Source organism: Magnolia sinica, chromosome 5, assembly GCF_029962835.1.
Source record: "Magnolia sinica isolate HGM2019 chromosome 5, MsV1, whole genome shotgun sequence".
Classification (NCBI taxonomy): Eukaryota; Viridiplantae; Streptophyta; class Magnoliopsida; order Magnoliales; family Magnoliaceae; genus Magnolia; species Magnolia sinica.
Genome location: NC_080577.1, coordinates 9,094,175 through 9,117,727, shown reverse-complemented (window position 1 = coordinate 9,117,727; position 23,553 = coordinate 9,094,175). Strand labels below are relative to the sequence as shown.

General features: G+C 44.0%; 1 protein-coding gene across 1 annotated transcript; it reads right to left on the bottom strand.

Annotated features, from left to right (window-relative positions):
* Positions 1-2,392: 2,392 nt before the first annotated feature.
* Positions 2,393-8,370, bottom strand: LOC131245375 (TPR repeat-containing thioredoxin TTL1-like). Its single transcript, XM_058244804.1, has 7 exons — positions 7,076-8,370; positions 5,839-6,031; positions 5,303-5,487; positions 4,897-5,230; positions 4,593-4,797; positions 3,086-3,192; positions 2,393-2,993 (listed from the first exon to the last, which is right to left on the bottom strand). Exons 1-7 carry the CDS (start codon positions 7,984-7,986, stop codon positions 2,841-2,843), a joined length of 2,088 nt encoding a protein of 695 aa, XP_058100787.1. The 5' UTR covers positions 7,987-8,370; the 3' UTR covers positions 2,393-2,840.
* Positions 8,371-23,553: the final 15,183 nt, after the last annotated feature.

Here is a 23,553-nt window from a genome sequence, read left to right as displayed (position 1 = left end):
ACCGTGTGCCGTCCAAAGACTAAAAAGGATAGTCAACTCAACTAACTGCCCCAACTAGACGTTTGAAAAAACAAAATGAAGAAGAAAGTCTCTACTTAATACCACCACATATTCTCTTAAAAGATTAAAGTCCAAAATACCTAACACGCAGTTTCACCTCATCTCACTGGACAGCGGCAAATTCGCAACCCGTCTGCCACTTAACCCATGGATAAAGCAAACCAGACTCCCCCTCTACTTTTCTGACACTTGTGTTTGCCTCACTTATTGTTCATTGATATTTATATACTCCCTCCTCACATCTGTAATGACTAACTACTTTCAAATTTAACAGCAGTTGATGCAACTAAAGGTAGGGGGAATATATAATTATAAATGAATGGTATGGAAGGCAAGCAGAAATCTCATAACAAGCAGGGAAATTCTGCAAATGTAAGAAAGTTGAGGGAATATAAAAATATCTCAAAGATGGTCTGTTTGGTTTTCCAGTTTTTTATGAAACACAAAATAAATCAGCCATCATTATCATTTCTAGGTGTTTGTTTAAACAGGAATTATGGCTTGTGAAAAAAAAAGTAGGGGGGGGGGGGTGTGGGGTGGGAGTAAGGTTTTAAAAAGGAGGTAAGGTACATGTTAATCATTTCAATTTCACGCTATAAAACTACTACCTTTACTATAATTTCTGAGTGAAACAAACAATGTCATCATTGCAGTCAAACATACGTGATGTCGCCACACAATTACACGAGTAAATAATCATTACTCATTTACAATCATCTGCCGTTGTAATTGAAACCCAGATAAGCCCTATACTCTGGCATGGTGAGGGATAATACGCAAGTTCTTACAAACTACTAAGGGCCCATTTGGCCGGCCAGATTGGAAGGGAATGGATGGTATTGGAAGGGATTGGAAGTTAAATCCCGGGATTGGCCCGGCGTGCCAAACAGAGTCGGTGATCTGATCCCAATCCCATGGATCTTAAGACAATCCACTCACAACACCATCATTACCTTTAAATCCCACCCTAATCCGTTTAAATTTGCCTGGGACATGTTTGGTTTGAGGGATTGGAAGGTTCCCGGGATTTGCTGGGCGTGCCAAACAGACTGGATATAGCAATTCAGGGATATAGCAATCCCATGGATCTCAAAACAATCCACTGACAACACCATCATTACCTAGAAATCCATGCCATCCACCCTAATACCATTCAATCCCTTCCAATCCACCCGGCCAAACAAGCCCTAAAAAGACTTGCATGCTTGGCAATCTCAATTGGTCTGAGTTCAGATGTATATTGAACTAGAACTATGGTTAGTTAATTATCTAAGGGTCCTAATTCAGGGGGGAAAAAAAGGTGCCCCCGATCAGAAGGTTAGGACGTTGATTGTTCAGCAAACCTCATCTTGCCAACTGACGTCTCAACGGCAGGTGCCACAATTTAGTTTAGTTCAAGTTAATGCATGCCACATTTACAATTTCTGAGTCCCACCTATCAAGCATGATACTTTGTCATAGTATCAAACACCAGAACGGAAAAAAAAAAAATCACACCAAACAAACGAACTTGCTCATCGGGCCAAAACCATTTTGGGAAATCAAACAGTTAAGTTCAACCATCTATACAGAATCTACACACACTTTAAGCCTGTCCGTGAAAATGTACACTTGGAAATCAGACCGCTCAAGTCATCCAAATTATTAAAGAAAACAGTCTAATCAGGGGCAATGAAACCGACGGTCAAAAAGAAAATGATAAAATGATAAGAGTTCTGATCCCAGCTGGGAAACCAAACGTCCATGATCATCTTATCAGTGTGATTTTCAAGCAACACTCCACCCACAATGGAGCTAACAGTTCGGACGGGATAGATTTTCATACATGTATCCACATCTTTGTTGCATGTGAGATTTCCACAACTTGGTGAGATGCCGCCAATGCAAACTGTAATCATGTTTGGTCAATATAAAAACAAGAAGCATGTCTCAATCTTCTATCCATCTCTGCAAATGATGCTTTATTGGGAAGAATGATGATATCAATAAAGTCATCATCATCTTTTCGGTATCCTACTAACACCCACCAGACTTCCAATGAGAAATGCCAAAGTGCACTCTACTCAAATACACTCAAGCCTCACATGGAAACGAGAAAAACGTGTAAGATGAGAGTCACTCTTCGGACAATCCCTACCGGGAGTCTCAAGAAGCAGATCAATCCGATCATTTAATGGGCTACAAGTGGACCTGGAATTCGGATGGCAGGTCAATTTCTATTAAACATTCTTATTCTTCTTCTTTGCAAGTTTGGCAAATCCCATAATCACATCAGCCTGAATCTTGAGACAGAAGCCATTGGGTGGGGATCAACAGATAAGTAGCTCAGATCTCGAACAAATGTTTCTTCATTGAACATCATTGCTTCACTAAATCCCTAATGCACACCAGTACTGATATGTCATTTTATGTACATGTACAAAGTCTCTACCAACCCTCTCTCTCTTCTCCTGCTTTCAAAATCTAAGTACAAAAGCCAATGAATTCTAAATGTCTGTTTCTCTCATTTCCTTGCAAGATGAGGAAGGTACGAGGGGGAGGATGTATAAGAATAAGGCTGGCTTAAGCAAAAAGTGGGGGACAGGAAATATAAAACCAGAGTGACAAAAATGGAAAGAATATATAACACAGAAAAAATGAAAAAGAAAAACTTAAAGCTGCCTCTCTGGTTTGGCCTCGGCTCTATGAAATTATTATGTAGCTCGCTTGTAATAGGAATGTAGTTTGTATGAATTGGAAAGGTGGAGTTCGTCGTCTCACCAAAGAAAGAATGGATTATTCTAAAAGCTGTAATGCCTCACCGAGAATTCCAATACCTGCTGGCTCGGACAAATCATCTCTTTCACCCGGGCCCCGTTTTTGTAGATCTTGAATGTCGGAGCGATCCTCACATTCTCGGCATTGGCCACTGCAGTGTTCTCCTTGATGTCCACCTTCATTAAATACCATCCAAAGAAAATAAGTGCATGTAAATTCCAGATTGCGAGAACATAAAAGGAATGGGTGGGCTGCGTTGTGAGATTACCTTGTAAAAACTCACAGATGGGTATCTGACACAGAGCATGTCAACGAAGGGAGATATCTGCTCACATTGCTGGTTTGATGCCATCTTGAAATGGACTACTGAAATTCCTGTAAATTGATGTTTAACCAAGCAGAATATTAATAGAAGAAAAAGGGATTCAGATACAGGTCATCTTCGACAGACTAGCTGCCACTGGAATACCAATTACTGGAGTAGAAAGATGTTTGTAGTAGTCCACTCATTAGGTGAAAGACAGACGTTCATCCTTGGGAAAAAATCATATCATTGACGAGGCTTTCTAACTCCCACCTCCACCCCAAATCACCTCTACATGTCCCAGACATGGCAAACTGGCATGCTTGGAACATCCAAGCTGTGCTTTATCAGGGCAGGTCTGCTGTGTAGATGACCTGGTTCAAAAATCAGGCCGCTCATGTGCATTGAATGTGGATCACCATCATTTTTAAGGCATCCATTGTTTTCTAAAAAAAAAAAAAAACTAGGGGGGGCATGGCACGTGAAGAGCAAATGGAGAGAATAGGGGAGAGATGGAGGGAAAGACTGGCAAGTGGCAACACATAGGTGCAAAGTACATGCAGAGAAAGAGAAAGAAATAGAGAGCAGAGCAGAATGGTTCCAACAGCGGGCAACCCATCCCCACTTTATCCCGTGGTGTGGCCTACTCAAGTTTTGTATCTGCCTCATTTTCATGGTGACGTCCTAACGTTAGCAGCCTGACAGATGCACAGAGCGGATGTCACACAGTCATTGCAGTGGGGCCCACACTTAGCCTTGGTTGCACTGCTTGCTCCCTAATACTACCTGAGGGCGCACTACATGAAAGGAGAGGAGACAGTGTGAGCAGGCTACTCGCATTAAAGAAATGACATGACAAAATAACCCTGTTTGAAGGGCCACACACCCATTTTCCAGAAGTTTACGCCCCTCCCCATGACTAATAATGGGGTAAATTTGGCCGAATGCAGCTTGCAGTATATATAGTATGAGATGTCACCCACCTGACATGTTTACTGGCCAATTGTGGCTACATCATCTATAGGGGACCCACCTAATACACAGCTCAGGATGCCCTACAAATGTGCCATACATTTGTGAATGTGGGGCTTCGCAGTAACTTGTGCAGTTTGAAACCAATAGTTGATACAAAAAAGATCATTTTTAAGTGCAAAATTCTCATGGATTCTAAAATAAACTGAATATACAATTATCACGGAAATAAGATCATAGGGATGCGTTTAGTTGTACCAAATATCATGCTTTTTCAGTCTAATTGGTGCAAAATATCATGAAATTTCATGATAATTGGTGGAACCAAGTGCACCTGAGATAACAATTTCCCATTTACAAGATCAATGAAGGAACAAGTGCAGGTATCCAGATGACTTTAACATAATCACGAAGGGGGGAAAACAGAGAGGAAGGAATGGTCGCATGACAAGATTAGCAGTGAAAGTACTGAAAAAATCTTGCAAAAAGGAAGACTTGCCAGGTGAAGATATTATCGCCCTAAACTGCTCAATGCACGAAATTTCCTCGACTTCACCACCAAACTTCATGTCATAAACTTCCTCACCGCGGGATTTTTTCAATGCAGCTTGTGCATGGAACAGAGCTTCAGCTACTTCTTTGTCACCCGGAAGTTCATTTATCAGTACCTCATAATCTCGAACAGATTCAGCCCACCGTCCAAGCTAATCAGCAGAAAATGCAGCAATAATCGATCAAATCAGTATACCCGAAATCCCAAAACTCACACGAATGAGGGTGGGGACAGAATCTAGCTAATTCACCTTGTCGTTGGAGGCAGCACGTCGAAGGAGAGCTTTGGTGTACCTGGGATGGATTCTCAGAGCTTCGTTACAGTCTTCGACAGACAGCTCCCATTGCCCGAGCTTGGATCTGCAAGCCGCTCTATTGCAATAGAGAACAGGGTTGGAGGGATGGAACTTGAGGCCTTCTCCATAGGCTGCACAAGCTTCGGCAAACTTACCTGCATTAAAGAGATCATTCCCATGGACCCGGGCTTTCGCTACGGATCTCACATTGTTCAGTAATACCGCAACTTCAATGTTTCGAGGATCAATATGCCCAGCTTTCTCAGCAGCCACAACTGCACTCTCAAACCTGCAAAACATCCACTCTCGCTCACCCGATGTCTCTTGATGTTCTGTTGGAACTTTAAATTCCAAAGCTCACCTTCCCATAGCCATTTCGACCTGGGCGCGGACAAAGAACGGATAAGAATCACAGATCATTCCAAAGAACCTGATCTGGGAGCAGGACTGGGGAGATGGTTCAAACTTAGGCACGCTTGATAGGGCGGAATCAGCATCTTCAAGTTGATGGAGCTTGAGAAGGGCTTCTGCTCTCAATGCAAAGAGCTACAAATTCCAACCAACTCAGACCAAGGTTACATTCTTTTCTAGTAAAAGCCTTTTTGTTAGACGCTTAAGAATGAGGTCATCTCATTTTAGTTATTCGTAATTATGTATTAAGGTATGTTTGGTTGTGCTAAATATATCATGAAATTTCGTGATAATTGGTGCAACCAAACTCACCCCTAGAGATCATATTCTTTTTTAGCAACGATTAAAAAAATAATATTGATAACCAAGAAACATGGTATCTAATACATAATTATGATTAACTAAAATCAGATGAACTCATTTTTAGGTGTCTAACAAAAAGGCCCTAATCGTTTCAATGCATAAAATTCGGTTCTGAAATTTTACCTGCAGAGCAGACTCAGCTCCAGCCGCGATGGCAGCATCACCTTCCCTCAATGCACTCTTCCAATCTCCTATCTTACGAGCATCCATGCATCTGCTCAGATGCCTCTCCACTGCCTGCAATTTTTGCAACTCGGCAGCATCTGGCATCTGCCCGGAATACAAGTGTTTTCGGGCATTCTCAACCTGCCCTAACCTGCCAAAATGTCAAGGTAGAATGCCTATGCGGATGAATTTAGATCCCGCAAACAACATATGGCAGATAATGATGAGAAAGATGAATTCAAATTAAGAAATGCCACAAAATACACAGGAAACAAAGAGAGGCCAGGAATCTAAACTAAACAAATCCATGAAACGCAGGAAACATAGAGAATCAATAATGAATCTCAACCATGCAAAGCCACAAAAATACAAAGGAAACGAAGAGAATCCATATTTCTATATTACTAGGACGTCAAAGGGAGGATATAAACATCATTCATGAATCTAAATCAACCAAACATTGTGAGGACAGTGTTACAAAAATAATCCATGAACCCAAACCAAACACTGAACATAAAATCAAAAAGCAAAAAAGGAGTGAACCAAAAGAGAACAGTGGATCTTACAAGTCATACAAACGGCAAATATGATGGAAGCCCATGGAAAAGGATCACTCAAAGAGGACCCTTGAATCTAATTCACTCCAACTATAGAAAAACAGGATATCAAGTAGAACTAATGAATTACATCTCCTAAAAGAGAAAAGAAAAACTGAAACAATAAACCGAAAGGAACCCGTCTAAGTCGCCCAAACATCAACATGCAGAAGGAATAAAGTGAGACTGAATCTAATGAGAATCTAATCACCTCCAACAACAAAAACAGCTCTACAAGGAAGCCTCAGAAATCCTAATTACACAAATAACCAAAAGAAGATTTTTTTTATTTTATTATTTTTTTTTTTTAGGAAAGGAAAAGGAAAACCCATAATTAAATCATCAAACAAGAAGAGAAATGGCAAGAACCAGAACAAAACCAAAAGCAATCAACCCATAAAAACCAGATCTTTCCACAAACGAACACTGCATCCATCTGCTTAAAGGGGGGAAAAATACAAAACAGATGAAAAACCAAAATGCAGATCATAAAAACCCAGCCAAAGAAATCCAATTCAACTCCTACAAAGCAGCATTCCATTTCTAAAGAAAAAGCCCATAAAAAATAATGAAGAAATGCACTTCCCAATCTCTCTCACCGTAAATGCAGGGATACAAGCCGTTGATGCGCCCTCCCATACCCACGATCCAATCTCACCGCCTCTTCACATTCCCTCACTGCTTCTACCAGTCGCCCAAGACCTATCAAAGCCGCCGCCCTGTTGCTCCTACAAGCCGCATTATCCGGCGAAATCGCGATTGCCCGGTCATACAAACAGAGCGCCTCTGCAAAATGCCCCCGTTTGTACTGCTCATTCCCCACCTTCTTCACCTCTTCAAAATCCGAGCTTGCCATTGCTCGCTTTACCATTATCGACTCCCCTGCAGAATGTATATTCCCCGTCGCATTCGCCACTGATACTGTCTCTCCTCCAGATTTCCCACCGCCAAACCCACGCATTACACTCCCATGCCCGTAATTCCCCATCCCGGACCGAAGCACATCACTCCTCGCCGAGCTCTTGCACGCAACACCCATCTTCCCGATCTTCCCCGACGGGCAGATGTTCCCGCTGGGAAGGAAACTCCCATTTGAAGAACTCGCAGAACCGCCACGGGAATATATCAACGGGACGCCGGCGGAACTCGACCGCCTGTGCCCGGGCTTGGAATTACGAGCAGACCGGGCGCACTCGGCGGCAGTCGGGCTGCCTTCGCTGGAGCCCGAGAGCTCGCCCGAATGGTTTCCACCGTCGGATCGCTTGGCGACAGGAGTAGCATTGTTGCTGGTCTTTCCGGAGATGGAGCTGGAAGAGCTGGAACTGCTGCTTGCCGGTGCAGAAGACCCAGGTGCTCTTTGGGTTCTCAGAGGCGAGACAGGGGAACCAAGATCGAGCTCTTTGAAATCGGGCTTGTTTTCGCAGCTCAATGCATCTTGGAAGCGATCGGGAAGAGAGTCTAAGAATATCTCAGAGATAGGTTTTCGAATGCCGGCGTCAGAATGCGACATTTCTTCGAATAATCAAAGTGCGTTTTCCTACTTCTATATGTATCAATGCCCGTAACTACTACAATGAGAATAACAGAAAAGGAGATAATGAAAAAGATATTGCAGTGGAAGAATTCATGAAGAGAAAGAGAGAGAGAGAGAGAGAGAGTTGGGATCTCGTCGATGGAAAGAAGGAAGCAAGGAATGAGAAAGACTGGAGAGAAGGGAAAAGGGAAGAAAGGAGAAGAGAGCGAACGAAAGAAAGAGATGGGATTTTTCCTTCTTTCCTTCTTTCCTGTTTTCACATGCCTGCTTCACGAGACTCTCTCTCTCTCTCTCTCTCCTTCACCTCTTCTCCGCTCAGCTTTCTTTCTTTCTTTATTATTGTCTTCTCTCTCCCTCTGATTGCATGCTTTATGGGTTCCTCTTCTTTTTCCGCGTCAGATGGTGCGCACGTTAAGACTCGTTTGCTCTCGGGGCCGATGTTAGACAGATGTCATTATTAGTGATTTGGTCCACTTCCCTAATCTCACGTTGAAATGAGGTTTCTCTGGTCACTGCACCGTCTGCTTACTACCCTAATCCTATGTTTAAGATTGCCTTTTGGTACTCTGGCAATCTCACACTCCATGCGCATGCAGATATAAATGAGTACACGTGGTACATGCACCTCAAAATAATACCGTCCAAATCATGGGCCTCAACGTAGATATACCATACGATCTCTGCACATCTGATTGATGGTGAAATGTAAAACAGTCAACTGTCCAGACAAATATGGAATATTTTGAGGGGTCGTGATTCAACGAGGGTCCTGGGGAACACTTGTCGGTAGTCCGGGCCCACGGAATATGTAGCAGGGATGTGGCCATTCATCAAGTGGGTGCCGTGCCATGTACCAAAAATAAAGGTCGTAGACTCATCGAGTGAGATAAAAATATCTACATTGAACTTGGACTAGTGGACTTCTAAGTTTTTCTATCTAACTGCCCATTTCTCTCGTACAAGATTGGCGGCACGTGATCAATGCACTATATTATTTTTGGTCCACTGTAAGTTTGCAGTGGTCCCTACTTGATGAATGGAGCGGATCTCTACCATGTGTCCCGTCAGGCTGGATCTCTGACGCGTGTTTTGACATCCTCAACTGAGGTACCCCTCGTCGATTCACGGAACGCGGATTGCGTCCTACCATCGCCAGTCTCCAGCCGGGAACGGGCAGGAGCTTTGAGTGGCCACCGTGATGTATGGGTTTTATCCACACCGTTAATCCATTTTTTCCGTGGATTTTTATGGAATTGGACTAAGATCTAGGAGATCAAAGGCTCAAGTGGACCACACCAGAGGAGGCAGCGGTGCTAATGATTCCCACCGTTGAAACTTTTCCATGGAACACCGTGTTGTTTATTTGCCATACAACCAATTCATGAAGTTACATAGACCTGGGTAAAAGGAAAACACAAATATCAGCCCGATGTTTATCTCCGCTGCTATTTGTGGTGTGGTCCGATTGATCTTTGGATATTATTTATTTTTTTGATAATGCTATAAAATGATCTCTAAAAATAGATGAACGGTGTAGATATAATAAATACATCACTGTGGGGCCATGTAACTTTGATCTCCTTTGAACCGTTTGTACAACTCGAGCTCGAGGAGCGTCGGTGCTCGTCTTCGCACGACACGTACCTACAGCAGCTGTATAGCTGGTGTGTGGAACACCAGCCAATCCGCTTCCGATCCAAAACTTCTGTGGCCCCAACGAAATTTTCAACGGTAAGAGTTTAATCTCCATTGTGTGGTCCACATATGTCTTGGATCTACCTTGGTTTTGGTTTTACATGCTGAAATGATACGGAAAATGGATGGACGGTGTGGATGAAACCCATACATCACGGTGTCCACTCAGAGCTCCTGCCCGTTCCCAGCTGGACACCGGCGGGGTAAGACGCAATCCGCGTTCTGATTCACGACCGTAGTCTGAGATCATAACCGTCAAATCAATCTGACTTTTGGGAATATGCATCAACGGTGGTCCCTTTTTTGGCGGTTTTCATACAGTTTAAATACTTACATGATGCGAATTCTATACGCATGCGTATGAAGCGTCGTAGTCTGCCAGATTATCAAATAACTCCCCTGGTTTAATGTGCGCGGATTACCTGTGCCGGAAGCTGCGTGGGGCCCATAGAAATGTCCGTGACAAATCCACTCCATCCATCAGTTTAAAAAAACCGCAATAAAACAGTTCATACAAATAAGATAGATCCAAAACTCCTGTGGGGCATACCACAAGAAACAGTGGGAAAGCAAACGTGCACCGTTCAACCAAAAAAAAAGTTTTTATATATATATATATATATATATATAGAGGAAGTTCCCACGTTATTACGTGCGAACTTTTCTATCAACCATTGAATAAAGTAGACAGTCGGGATGAAGGTTCTCTTAGTGCGAGCTTTAAAAAAATGAGTTTCTTTCTCTCGCACGCATCTTCACCCACTCTTCGAAGGATGTGGCAGAAGCCTTTTCACATAAAATTCTTCCGGTAGAATGCTAGGTGGGTTCCAACGAAGATGTTAGTGATAAATCCCCACCGTCCATATATTTTAAAAAATAATTTTATGGTATAAACCCAAAATTGAGGTAGATCAATTTCTCAAGTGAGCCACATAGTGTTGATTGAACTCTCACCATTAAAAACTTCCTGCGGCTACCAAAATTTGGGATCGAGCTAATATTTGCTTCTTCTTTTTTTCCATCATCCCGGTCTATACGACCTAATCTACAGGTTGGATGTCAAATTAATATCGTAGTGGGCCCTAAAAATAATTTAATGGTGAGAATCATTATCACCGCTACTTCCTATGATGTGGTCCACTTGAGATTTAGATCTACCTCAGTTTTGGGATAATGCCCTGAAATAATAAGGAAAAATGGATGGACGGGGTAGATTTCTCAAAAACATCTTGGTGGGCCCCACCTAGATTTCTAACAAACTTTGCAAATGCCTGCGTTATTAGGGGATGCGGATGAGATATCGAGGGAACAGATTGGTTACTCCCCCTGCCTGGTGGGCGGTGCTCTGTGGACCCCATCATGATATTTGTGTTTCATCCATGCTGTCCATCTATTTTTTTTCATATCATTTTACGGTATGAGACTAAAATTTAGGTATATCACAATCTCAAGTGGACCACATTATAGGAAATAGTGTTGAATAAGTGTTGGCCATTAAAAACCTTTTGGTGCCCATAAAAGTTTTTTATCAAGCTGATTTTTGTTTTTTCCCTTCATCTGGGCCTGTATGACCTAATCAACGGATTGGATGTCAAATAAAAAGTACAGTGGGCCTTAGGAGGATTTTAATGGTGGATATCCAATTACTATTGTTTTCTTGTGGTGTGGTCCACTTGAGATTTATATCCCTCTTATTTTTGGGATGAATACATAAAATGACTTGTGAAAATGGATAAACGAAATGGATGAAATACATACATCATAGTCGGGCCCACAGAGCACTGACCACCAGCCATCGGACTAGTGGTAGGGGCAGTAGCCAATCCGTTTCTGGATACCGTATAAGGAGGCGGATTTCATGCGAAAGCCTTTTGCAGGAAGTTCCTGCACTGGGAACCCAAGTGGGCCCACTATCATATTTGTGAGAAATCCTCTCCATCCATCCGTTTTTTGAGATCATTTTAAGGAATAAGACCAAAATTTATCGAGATAAAAGACTTAAGTGGGCTGCACTAATGGAAAAGGTATTAGGGAAATTTTTACCGTTGAAACCTCCATAAGTTTGACAGTGATGTTTACATGTCATCCATACCATTAATAACGTTATTTGTACTGGGATGAACTAAAAACACAAATAATAGCATGATTCAAAACTTTTTTGGCCCCACGGATATTTCAACTTTAAACATTCAATTGTCATGTTTTCGGCCCACTTGAGAATTGGATACGGTTTATTTTTGGCCTCATATCTTAAAATGAACTCCAAAAAATGGATGGACGGATAGGATTTCTCAAAAATATGATAGAGGGCCCCACCTAAGCTTTTGCAGAAAATTCATGTCCTCGACAAAGGTTGAGTAGCTAATGCGGATTGGATACTGATAGAGGTTGAGTAGCCAGAGAGGCTACTGAAGTGACGTCACCAAGTTCTTTGTGCCTCACATGATGTATGTGTTATATCCCCACCATCCATACATTTGGAGAGATCAATTTAGGATATGGTCCAAAGAACGAGGTAGATCCAAGGCTGGGGTGGAACCCACCATAGAAAACTGTAACGAGAGTGAGGCCCACTATTGAAACCTCCTACGCGGATTAGCTGCTGATGGGTTGAGTAACAGACTCCCTAATGAAGTGAACGTCACCAAATTCTGTGGGTCACGCCATGATGTATGTTTTGTATCTACACCACCCATCCATTTGGAGAGATCATATTAGGGCATGATCCAAAGAACGAGTCAGATCCAAAGATCTACTGAACCCCACCACAGAAAATAGTGGGGAGAGTGACGCCCACCATTAAAAAGTTCAGAGGGCCACAAAAGTTCCCGATCAAGCTAATATTTGTGTTTTCCCTTCTTACATGTGTGCGTTAACACATGAACAGATTGGATCTCAAATAAAAATTGTGGTGGACCTTTTGAAGGTTTCAACGGTAGGCATCACTCTCACCACTGTTTTCTATGGTGGGGTCCACTCCAGCCTTGGATCTACCCTGTTCTTTGGACCATATCCTAAAATGATCTCTCCAAATGTATGGACGGTGGGGATACAACACATACATCATGTGGGGCACAGAGAACTTGGTGACGTCACTCCAGTAGCAACTACTCTGGCTACTTAACCTCTGCTAGTATCCAATCCGCGTAAACTACTCAACCTCTGTTGTCATGCGGATTTCCTGCGAAAGCCTTTGGCAGAAGTCCCCAGGTAAGGATGTTGGGTGGGGCCCACCACCATGTTTTTGGAAAATATACTCCGTTCATCCATTTTGCAAGCTAATTTTAGGACATGCGACAAAAAACGACGTGGATCCAAGACTCAACTGTGCCACACGAGATGAAAAGCAAGAATTCAGTGAGAACCGTTGAAACATTTTTATAACCATAAAAGCTTTTTTTTAGGATAATTTTTTTGTATTTTCACTTCATCCTTGTGTTAATGACCTTATAAATGGTTTTGATGGCATATAAACAACAAGGTGGAGCCCAGGAAGGTTTCAACGATAGGTATTTCTTTCCCCAATTTTCCCTCTCATGTGGTCCACTTTAGTTTTGGATCTACCTCATTTTTGATTGATTTTCCTAAAATGAGCTCGACAAATAGATGAACAGAGTATATTTCCCAAAAACATGGTGGTGGGCCCCACCCAACATCCTCGTGCAAGAACTTCCTGCGAAAGGCTTTCATAGGAAATCAAATTCACCCCTAATGACGCACACAATTTGCAAAGTTCATTGAAAATCTAGGTGGGGCCCACCATGATGTTTTTGACGCCAATCTATTTTTTCTTATCATTTCAGGGCATTATCCCAAAACTGAGGAAGATCCAAATCTAAAGTGGACCACACCATAGGAAGCAGCGGTGATAATGATTCTCACTGTTAAATATTTTTTAGGGCCCACCGTGATATTTATTTGACATCCAACCTATAGATTAGGTCATGTAGACTTGGATGATGAAAAAAAAAAAAAGAAGCAAATATTAGCTTCATCTAAAATTTTGGTAGCCCCAGGAAGTTTTTAATGGTGAGAGTTCAATCAACATTGTGTGGCCCACTTGAGAATTTGATCTACCTCAGTTTTGGGTTCATGCTATAAAATTATTTTTAAAAATGTATGAACGGCGTGGATTTATCATTAACATCTTAGTGGGACCTACCAAGCATTTCAGCGGAAAAATTTCATATGAAAAGGCTTCCGCCGGATAAAGTGGCAAAGAGGCGTGTGAGCGAAGGAAACTCACTTTTTTAAACTCACGATAAGAGCACCTTCATCCAGACCATCTACATTATCCGACGGTTGATAGGAAGGTTCACACGTAATAATGTGTGAACCGGTTATATATATATAAAAGTTTCATCGGGCATGGCCAATACGAGTTTTGGATCTGAGTTATTTTTACGATCCTAAACTACTGTGGCCTTTTGAAACTGATGGACGGAGTGGATTTGTCATGGACATCTCTGTGGGCCCCACACAGATTCCGGGCACAGCAACTTCATGCGCCTGGTCCGACTTTAACTGGGGTATGCTGTTCAGTGCACCGTGAACTGGTTCTACTCGTGGTGCACTGTAGGGAGAAACGGCGTTTGGTTCCAGTGTAAAACCGAAAGATGGCACACGCGGGCCACCGTTTCGGCAACTAAGTCATTGATCTGGTGGGCCCTTCACGAGTGAATAACTCCTCCATCAGATGATCTTAGCCATTTGATGTAGCGGGACATTTACAATTGATGGTCCATATTTAACGGGATCTAAATATTACTATGGTCCAACAATGTCAGAGCCGTTCAAGTGGGAACATCAAGCCTGGGTTTGATAAAAGTTTGGACAGTCCAAGTTGCTTGATACCGGTTGGATGTATAGCACAAAAATTGCATGGATTGGAGAATCCTGACCGTCCAACTAGTTGACAGTTAACAAGAAAAAGGTTAACTGTCCAAATTGAAAACTAAAGAGAAAATGATTCGGATTTGTCTGCTGATCTAACCACTTCGTTGAATTGTGGCCAGATGATATTCTGGTGGCTGGAATTTTTCAGGTTGAATGAGGATGGTAAAAAAAATTCTTTCCTTGTGGGTCCAGCAGATGGAAGGTCGGATCACGAAAATGATATGCCACGCGTCGAATTCTCATTGGGAGCTGACGATAAGGTTCACCGACGCACGGCGCACGGAATAAAAAACCTCTACGTGAATATTCTTTGTCTCTGCTATTAATCTCCTCATATACCGTACTCGTGTTTTTTAGTTCTTACGCGCAAGCCCGAAGCTGAGGCGACAGGATTTTTAAAGAGTGGACTCAAAATTACTAAATTACCCTTATCTTTAGAATTGAAAGTTCGATAATGCCCTTGTTGGATGAGTAAATTATTCACTTACCCATCCCTCCCTCCCTAAGAGGTATGCTCAGCCCGTACGCGTGTACAAGTTAGCTCATGTACACGCACATTTATGCCAGCGTGGCATACTGGCACGATATCCAGTCCATTCATCAGAGGGTTACTGATATTTAGATGTTCTTAAATATGATTCGGGTAAGTTCGTCGGTCAGGTGATCCATTTAAAAAAAAGTGCGGCTGATAGAAGCTTTTGATTTTTTAACCGTCCGGCTATTTCCAACATCCTGGCCATTGATGAATCGACCAGATTTTTTTCCTCGGTCCAGAACGTCTGCATTGTCAGACCAATCTGGTGGACAGATTGAATGTTGCACCATCTGCTGGCCATGCTGGCACATGTGGCGTGTAGGCTTCGCAAAGACCGTAGGGAGATATAAAAGGACCCGGATTGCCTGATAGGTGGGGCCAACTGTGATGTTGGTAAGAAATCCACCCCGTCCATCTGTTTTTTCATATCAGGTTAGGATATGGGTCCAAAAATGAAGGAGATGCAGACTCAAGTGGGTCGCACGAGAAGAAAAGGTGAGGATTGAACATCCACCGTTGAAAACATTTGTGGGGCTAGAAAAGTTTTGGATCAGGCTAATATTTTTGTGTTTTCAGTGCATCTCAATAGGAATGATCTTATGAACAGTATGGACAGAAGATAAACATCACGGTGGATCCAAAGAGGTTCCAACGGTGGGCATTTTCGTACCCACTGTTTTTATGTGGTGTAGTCCACTTTAGTTTCCAATCTACCTCATTTTTCGGCCCATGTATTAAAATGATCTAAAAAGACGGATGGACGGAGTGGATTTCTCAAAAATATCATAGTGGACCCAACTAGCTTCCTGTCTCCGAAATGCTTTCCCGGCCAATTTAGGGCGTGTTTGGGCAGTAGGATTAGAAGGGATTAGGTGGGATGGGATTCACCTGGTCCTGTGCCAATTCCACTCCATGTTTGGGAAGAATGAAAAAACTTGGAATTAGATCAGAATTGCATGGGTCCATGCCAATTTCACTCAATGTTAGCAAGTTGTGTACGTCCCGCCATAATGTATGGGATATATCCACACCGTCCACCCATTCTTTGAGATTATTTTAGAGCATGGGCCAAAAGATCAGGTAAATCTAAAGCTCAAGTGGACCCCACCATAGAAAGCAACAAGGATTGAATACTTACCATTGAAAACTTCTTTGGAGCCACTTAAGTTTTGGATCAACCTCATTTTTAGGCCTATGCCATAAAATGAGGTTACAAAACAAATGAACAATTTAGATATAACACGTGTGTTATTCTCAATAATTTCAAATGATGGTGGGTATATCCATTCAATGTACCACCATATTACCAACAAAGAATGGCATTAATTTTATCCAGGAACAATCCCTGCGATGGGTAATAATTATGTTTTTTTGAATCCCATCCCACCTAATCCCTTTTAATCCCACCGCCCAAACACGCTCACAGCGTCCGATGAATACCGGATTGCAGACTTTCCGAAAATGGGAGTACGCATTCGGAAATTGAAATCGACCCTCACGCACCGAAAACCTCCGAGGAGCTTGCAGTATACATCTCAATGTGTTGAGATAAGATACGTTGGAACCGAAGCTGTTCGATTGATCCTTTTTCAATTATCCAAACCGTTTATTTGACAGAGATTTTCTTGGACGGTGGACAGGACAAAAATCGATTGAAATTTCTAAACTGATCACACAAAGGTTGTGTTGATCGTTAATGTACAAGGCAAAGGAAAAAAATTATTTAAGGTTTGGAATAATCTGATTGAGAGTTTTATATTTTTTCCTTACAATAAAAAAATGTGATACTTGTCTTATAAACGGTCTAGATCATTTGATTATAGACCCAGATTCAAATTATAAAGCTTCGACGTATCGTATGTCAATGTGTCGCGATGCATTCGAGTAAACATCAGCTTTCGTAACTCAGGCCGTTCCCATGCTTCCCGACCAAAGTGGGCATTTTCGTAATTCACGCGTCCCTCGCGACCGGGGCAGCTGGCCATGTGCATGATGCCGTGACAGCTGGGCCATTCAGAAGCCCTAGAGGGTTCCAGCCGCATCCAGCTAAGCGAATGACGGTGAGGATAACGGCGTTGCTCTATTCCGGACATTCCGTTAGACAGGGCCAGAACGTATAACGGAACGGTACTCGACCCATACCGAGGGAGGTGGATGGGAGCTGCCATCCGCAGCGGCTCCAGCTCACCCTCTTTCCCTTTCGGGAACGCTTACTACGCTAGCTACACGACTGACTGCGACGCGTGGTGAAAAGAACGAGAAAGAACGCGACTTCTCGCTGACGAAGACGTGAGACTTCGTCTCAATGAGATCCCCTCCGTTCATCAGTTGTGTCACCCTATTTTAGGCATTGATCCCTAAAATAATAATGGTCCAAAACTGAGGTCGGCCTTTACATATGAAAGTGTAAAATCATTCAAAAAAACAAAAATATCTTAAGCGGCAATTGGAACGTGCGAGTGATAAAATTGAATTTGTGGCACAATTAAAATGGGGCAGCTATTACTGGAAAGAGTTTTCATCGCGGTTATGACCGATATCTAATGACATCAACTAGGTGTCTATCCACTCACATAATATATAAATATGTAAACAAGATTAGGGGATATTCAAAATGGTAGAATTTATATTATAATTGTTGATGCAAAAATCTGATCGTCCCTCGGACTTCCTTCGGTTACCTGCACAGGAAGAAGACAAAGGAGACCCTAGCTAGAGTAGGGGACCCTCCGATGCCAAAATCAGGCTAGAAATCTGGGTCTTATAGTATTGAGGGAGTTTTGAAGAGAGTGTTTTGCGTACCTTTCATCCTTGGAGTCTTTCCTATTTATAAGAGGAGGAGGATCCTGTATAAGAGGAGAAGGATCCCACCGTACGGGGATTCTCTCCCGATCTTTTGGAGATTTGATTTAGGTGGTATTTTGTTTATATATACTTCCCGATCCCGAGATTTTCGAAATCGGGGATCCTTCTATAAAATTCTCAGGACAGTGTTTAAGATTACACCGTCTCTCCTTTGCTTAACTCGGCCTCAATAGATCCATAATCTCGGTTGGCTCACATAGGAGACTTTTTACCTACTATCGGACGAAACTGGGTCGGTTCAGGGCAGATGTTTTCCTTCTATCCGATAGCCGATACTACAACCAGCCATACATGGGTTGTTTTTATAGTCGATCAGGTGGCTTTCTAATTTAGGACCTTTAACAGGTCTTTTTAGACGTTGCTGCCTCATTAACCGAGTCAGTTTGATGTGTCTTATACCCGACTAAGGCTCTCGACTCTCAAGTTCGATCGGGATTCATTCCCTGTAGATCCGAACAAGTCTTTCCTTTGGCTTTATCAGGTTTGATCCAAACTTTAGGATCGAATCCTTCGGTCGGTTTTAATAGAGATGATCTATTCCGTAACCGAGTCTCCGGACTTGTCATATTTTTTCCACAACAGTAAGCCCTTTACTCCTTGTGTCAGTTACATCGGCATTAAGGAGTACTGTATTGCAGACCGAGGTAATGATGAGGTATTTAGTGCTTCTTGTGTTGTTCTTGACGCGCGATGGATCGTTACTCAAGGCCGCACGAGCAGACAGCCGTCGAGTCGTTTCGTCCACTTATGAGCGCCAGAAGCGTGGCGAAGATGTTACTTGTGTCAGTCGGCGTGCGCCATGCGTCGGGCGGGGGAGTCGAAATAGGCGTCGATTGGACTCCTCCTTAAATGCTGCTGCCACGTGGCTTTTTTATAAAAAGAAGAGCGGGATCGTCTTTCGCGATTTCGTCTGCCCAAACCATTTTCCTCTCCCATTCTCCTTCCTTAGCTGTGTTTACGGTTTGCCTTTCTTCTCCGTCTTTGCCTTCTTCTCTCCTCAACTCTGTGCTTATCGTCCTTCCGGTGAGTCTTATCTTTCCCCCCTTTTCTTTTCGATATTTTAGTGACTATGCATCCTTCAAATCCCCAGGGGGAGATTTCTGGTGACGAGAGCGAAACAGAACATTTTTGAAATGTTTCGGAATCGCCTTCCTTATTGGTGGAGATGGCGATGAGTGCCAATGAGGCTTAACAGCTCTCCGCCAGGATATTCAGTGGGACCCTAGCTGAACGCCTTGCCCCGGAGGACCTCTCTGTCTTGAGACATGCCCCGGGCAGGCCCACCCCCTTTTTTCCAGGGGATGATTTAGAAGAAGAGGAGGAAGAATTAGAAACCTCTGGTCGGCTCTTCCTAGGAAACCGATGGGGGCCGAGTTAGGGGGAACCACTGAATCGGTCCCCCTACGTAGATCGGCTCGATTCGCTGAGTCGACAGCCGAAGAAGGAGAGGCTGCCGAGAGTGAGGAGGTCGGAGACGAACAAAGGGGGCTAGTTCCCTCAGTTTTGACTGAGATGGACTTACATACGATCCGAATAGGGTATCATGTCCTTGACTTAGTAATTCTTCAACTTTCGCTTCCGAGCATCCTGGGATGGTCGTAATTTTTCAAGTTACCATACAATGTGGCTTGCGTCTTCCCTTACAACCCATTGTTCGGAATTTTCTTTCTCGACTCAGGATAGCTCCCGGGCAGATAGTCCCGAATGGGTGGAAGAACTTGTTTGGATGTGCAGTGTTGTGGGCTGAAGCTGAGCAGCCCCCACTGACTGTGGACGAGTTCCTCTATCTATACCAAGTTCGGCCGAATAGTTCGCAACCCGACTGGTATTTTTTTAGTGCTTGGTAGAACAAGGGTGGTTCTTTGATAACCAACCCTTCTACATCTAACAAACACTGGAGAGAGAGGTGGTTCTGGGCATGCGGTCGCTGGAAAACTGCCGAGCCTGGACTGTTCTAATCCCTCGTTCCCCGGGTGTTCTCTAAAGCAGGTGACTCGGCACGCTTTTTTCCTCGTCCTGTTCTGCTAACCTCCTCTTGGATTTAACTGAATGTCTTCTGCAGATATCTCCAAGAGAAAGTCGAAGTTATCAGCCAACGCATTAGCTCGGATCAGAGACTTGTGGAAGTTGAGCCCGGAAGACAGGTCTTAGAAGTCCCTTTTACACCCAGAGCATCTTCTTCTCTCAGGCTTAGACTCGTCCGTGACAAGTAACTTCGACTTACTCAGGCACATTCTTCTCGAATTTTTCTGATTCTGTGTTTTGTCTGACACAGAAATGGCCGAAGCTCGACCCCTCCTGAGACCGTCAAAGCTAAAGGCTCCTCCACGGTCAGTCCCCATGTCGGAGCCTCGACCCCCAAAGAAGGCTAAGACCACTCCCTCGGCCGCAGAGGCTCCTGCCCCGGTCGCCGCTACCTCGACCGTCCCGCTCGTCGTCGATCTCTCTGACCCCGAAGAGAGGACGGAGGAGTTCCTGCCGAGTCTCGAGCGACTCCCGAGCCAACACGGGTCGCTGAACGAGTCTCGAGGCGTAAAGAGGAGCAGAGAGGGGAGAGTTCGAGGGAGGAGTCGGCTTCACAGGAGCAATCTTCCTTCCGTCGGGTCGTGGCGGATATGGTGCCTTGGGCTATTTCTGCTGGGAGCGAAAGGGAATTTGCTTCCATCTTCGAAGCTCCTGGGAGTCGGATACTCTCCCATACTGCCAGGGTCTTGCTCCAGGTGGGGTTTAAAATTTCGTTCTCTAGCCCTTCGTCTCTTTTAGCTATAATCAGACTTAGTGACACGTTTTTTTTGTTGCAGCTCGCTCCTTACCTACTGAGAGCCAGCGCAAATCTGACCAAGGCAGAGAAGGCTCAGAAAAATGTGGCGGAGGTCGAAGCGGCTCAGAGACGGGCAGCAAAGGCTAAAGCCCAATTTGAGATCGCCTCCACTAGGGTCGGTCGTTTGATTGGCGAGTTGAGTTTAGCTCGAAAAGCGACTGAAGATGTTAGAGCCGAATGTGCTCGGATGGCTCAGCTGCTGAAGGGGGCCACGGATGAGAGTCGGTAACTTCGCCTAGCCCGTGACGCCTCTGAGGATAAGCTGACCCGGCTGAAGGCTGATACAAAAGCGGCACTCAAGGTGGCCAAGAAAGAGGCGGGAGAGAAGGCTGTAAAAGATTTCCTCGAATTTTCAGAGTTCGAGGACGAGAGAGACCACTTATATGCGAGCGGGTACCAAGCTTGCATCCAAGGGGTGAAGCAAATTTTCCCCAACCTTGACCTCTCCAGTTTTGAAGATGGGCCTCCCGAGGATCCAGCGACTGAAACGGCTCAGCTTAATGATGTTGCAGTTGGTACCGTGGTCGAGACTGAAGCGGTTCAGGCTCCAGAGGTCGTTTCAAATGACCCTTGAGAGCTTCGAAGCTCAATTTTTGGTACCATCATCAGCTCCGCTGGGAACTCGGATTTTAGTACCATCATCGGCTCCATTTTTGGCACTCACACCAGCTCCGGGCAAGTTTGAGAATAACGTTAACTGAGGAAGACACTCGTACGTTGTGGCTGATCTTTTCTTTGTCTCGTTCTAGTCTAACAATGTATTCCCAAAGCAAGATGTAACTCGATGTAACATGCTGATAAATGAATATGAACTGTTTCATTTTATTCATTTTTTACTCAGTTTACATGCCTGTTTTTTCCGAGTCTTTTTCATTGCTTTGCCGTGCGGACTTTAGGGGTAATAGGTTTTCAGATGCTCGGCGTTCCACGGGTGAGACAATAGTCATCCGGTTAGGTCTTCCAACTGATATGTCCCTGGTCGAATGGTGGCTGAGACGATATAGGGCCCTTCCCAGTTGAGTCCCAGCGTTCCTGAGCCAACTTCCTTAGTGTTGAGGAACGTATTTTGGAGAACCACGTCTCCCACTCGAAAACGTCTGACTTTGACTCGGGTGTTGTAGAAATGAGTAACCTGCTGTTGCCGAGCTCTCATAAGTTGCCGAGCTCTTTCTCTTTGTTCCTCAACAAGATCGAGTCCGAGTGTCAGGAGTTGTTCATTATCTTCTTCGTCAAAAGAACTGACTCGGGCTTAAGGCAATCCAATCTCGACCGGAGTGACGACTTCCAAGCCATAAGCAAGGGAGAAAGGAGTTTCGCCCGTAACAGTTCTCGTTGTAGTTCGATATGCCCACACTATTTTCGGGAGTTCTTCAGCCCACGTTCCTTTGGCTCGGTCGAGTTTGGTCCGGAGGTGGTGTTTGATGATCTTGTTGACTGCCTCAACCTGCCCGTTCGTCTGAGGATGGTGGGGCGATGAGTATACGTTTCTGATCCCGAGGTTGCCACACATTTCTCGAAAGCTTTTATTGTCGAACTGCTTCCCGTTGTCGGTAATAATGATCCGGGGTATTCCGAACCGACAGACAATACTTTCCACATGAAATCAATGATCTTTTGTTCAGTTATTCTCTCCAATGACTTGGCCTCGGCCCATTTCGTGAAGTAATCAACGGCCACGACAATGAACTTAGTCTGGCCTTTTCTAACTGGAAGCGGCCCTATGATGTCGATTCCCCATTGTGCGAAGGGCCAAAAACTGGTCATAGGTGTCATCTCTTCTGGAGGTCGTCTCGGGTAATTCGCGAATCTCTGACATCTATCGCATTTCTGAACGAGCTTACGAGCGTCGTGTTGAATGGTCGGCCAGTAGTATCCCTGACATAACACCTTATGCGCGAGTGACTGACCTCCTGAATGGTTCCCGTAGATCCCTTCATGGATTTCCCGTAGTACATAGTCCGCTTCGCTGGGGTTTAGACATCGCAGTAGTGGAGTATAATAACCTTTCTTGTATAAAGCCCCGTTGAATATGGTATAACGGGAGGCTCGGACTTTTAATCGTCGGGCCTCGTCGCGGTCTTCAGGTAACTCACCCTTATTGAGATATCGGACGATCGGATCAATCCAAGAAGGTTCCGTGTCGATCGTATGTACGATCGTGCTAACTGGTTCCTTGATACTTGGCTTAGCTACAAACTCGATTGGAACAGACCTGGGTATATCGTCTTCATCGGCGGAGGCGAGCTTTGCTAACAGGTCGGCTTTAGTGTTCTCTGTCCAAGGGATTCGAATAATGATACAATATTGAAAACCTTTGATCAGTTCTTTCGCGTTCTTCATATACGCTTTTAATTGTTCTTTTCGTGTTTGATATGTACCGGTAACTTGGTTGACGACCAGTTGAGAATCGCTGAAAATATTTAGATGCCTTACACCCAGGCTGGCCACGAGTCGAAGGCTGAGTAATAACGCTTCATATTCTGCTGTATTGTTCGATGCTTAAAATTCGAGTCTTAAGGCATATTGCATGTAGGTCTGATCTGAAGTTTTCAGGACTATTCCTACCCCGCTTGCTTTAAAGTTGGAGGAACCGTCGACATACAGTTTCCAGGGTATCGGATCAGCCGATGAGACGGGAGAAGCAGTAGTTAATTCTTCAATGGGCTCGACAGTATGCCCATTTGTCACGTTGGCCTGCGGTGTTACTTCAGCAATGAAGTCGGCCACAACT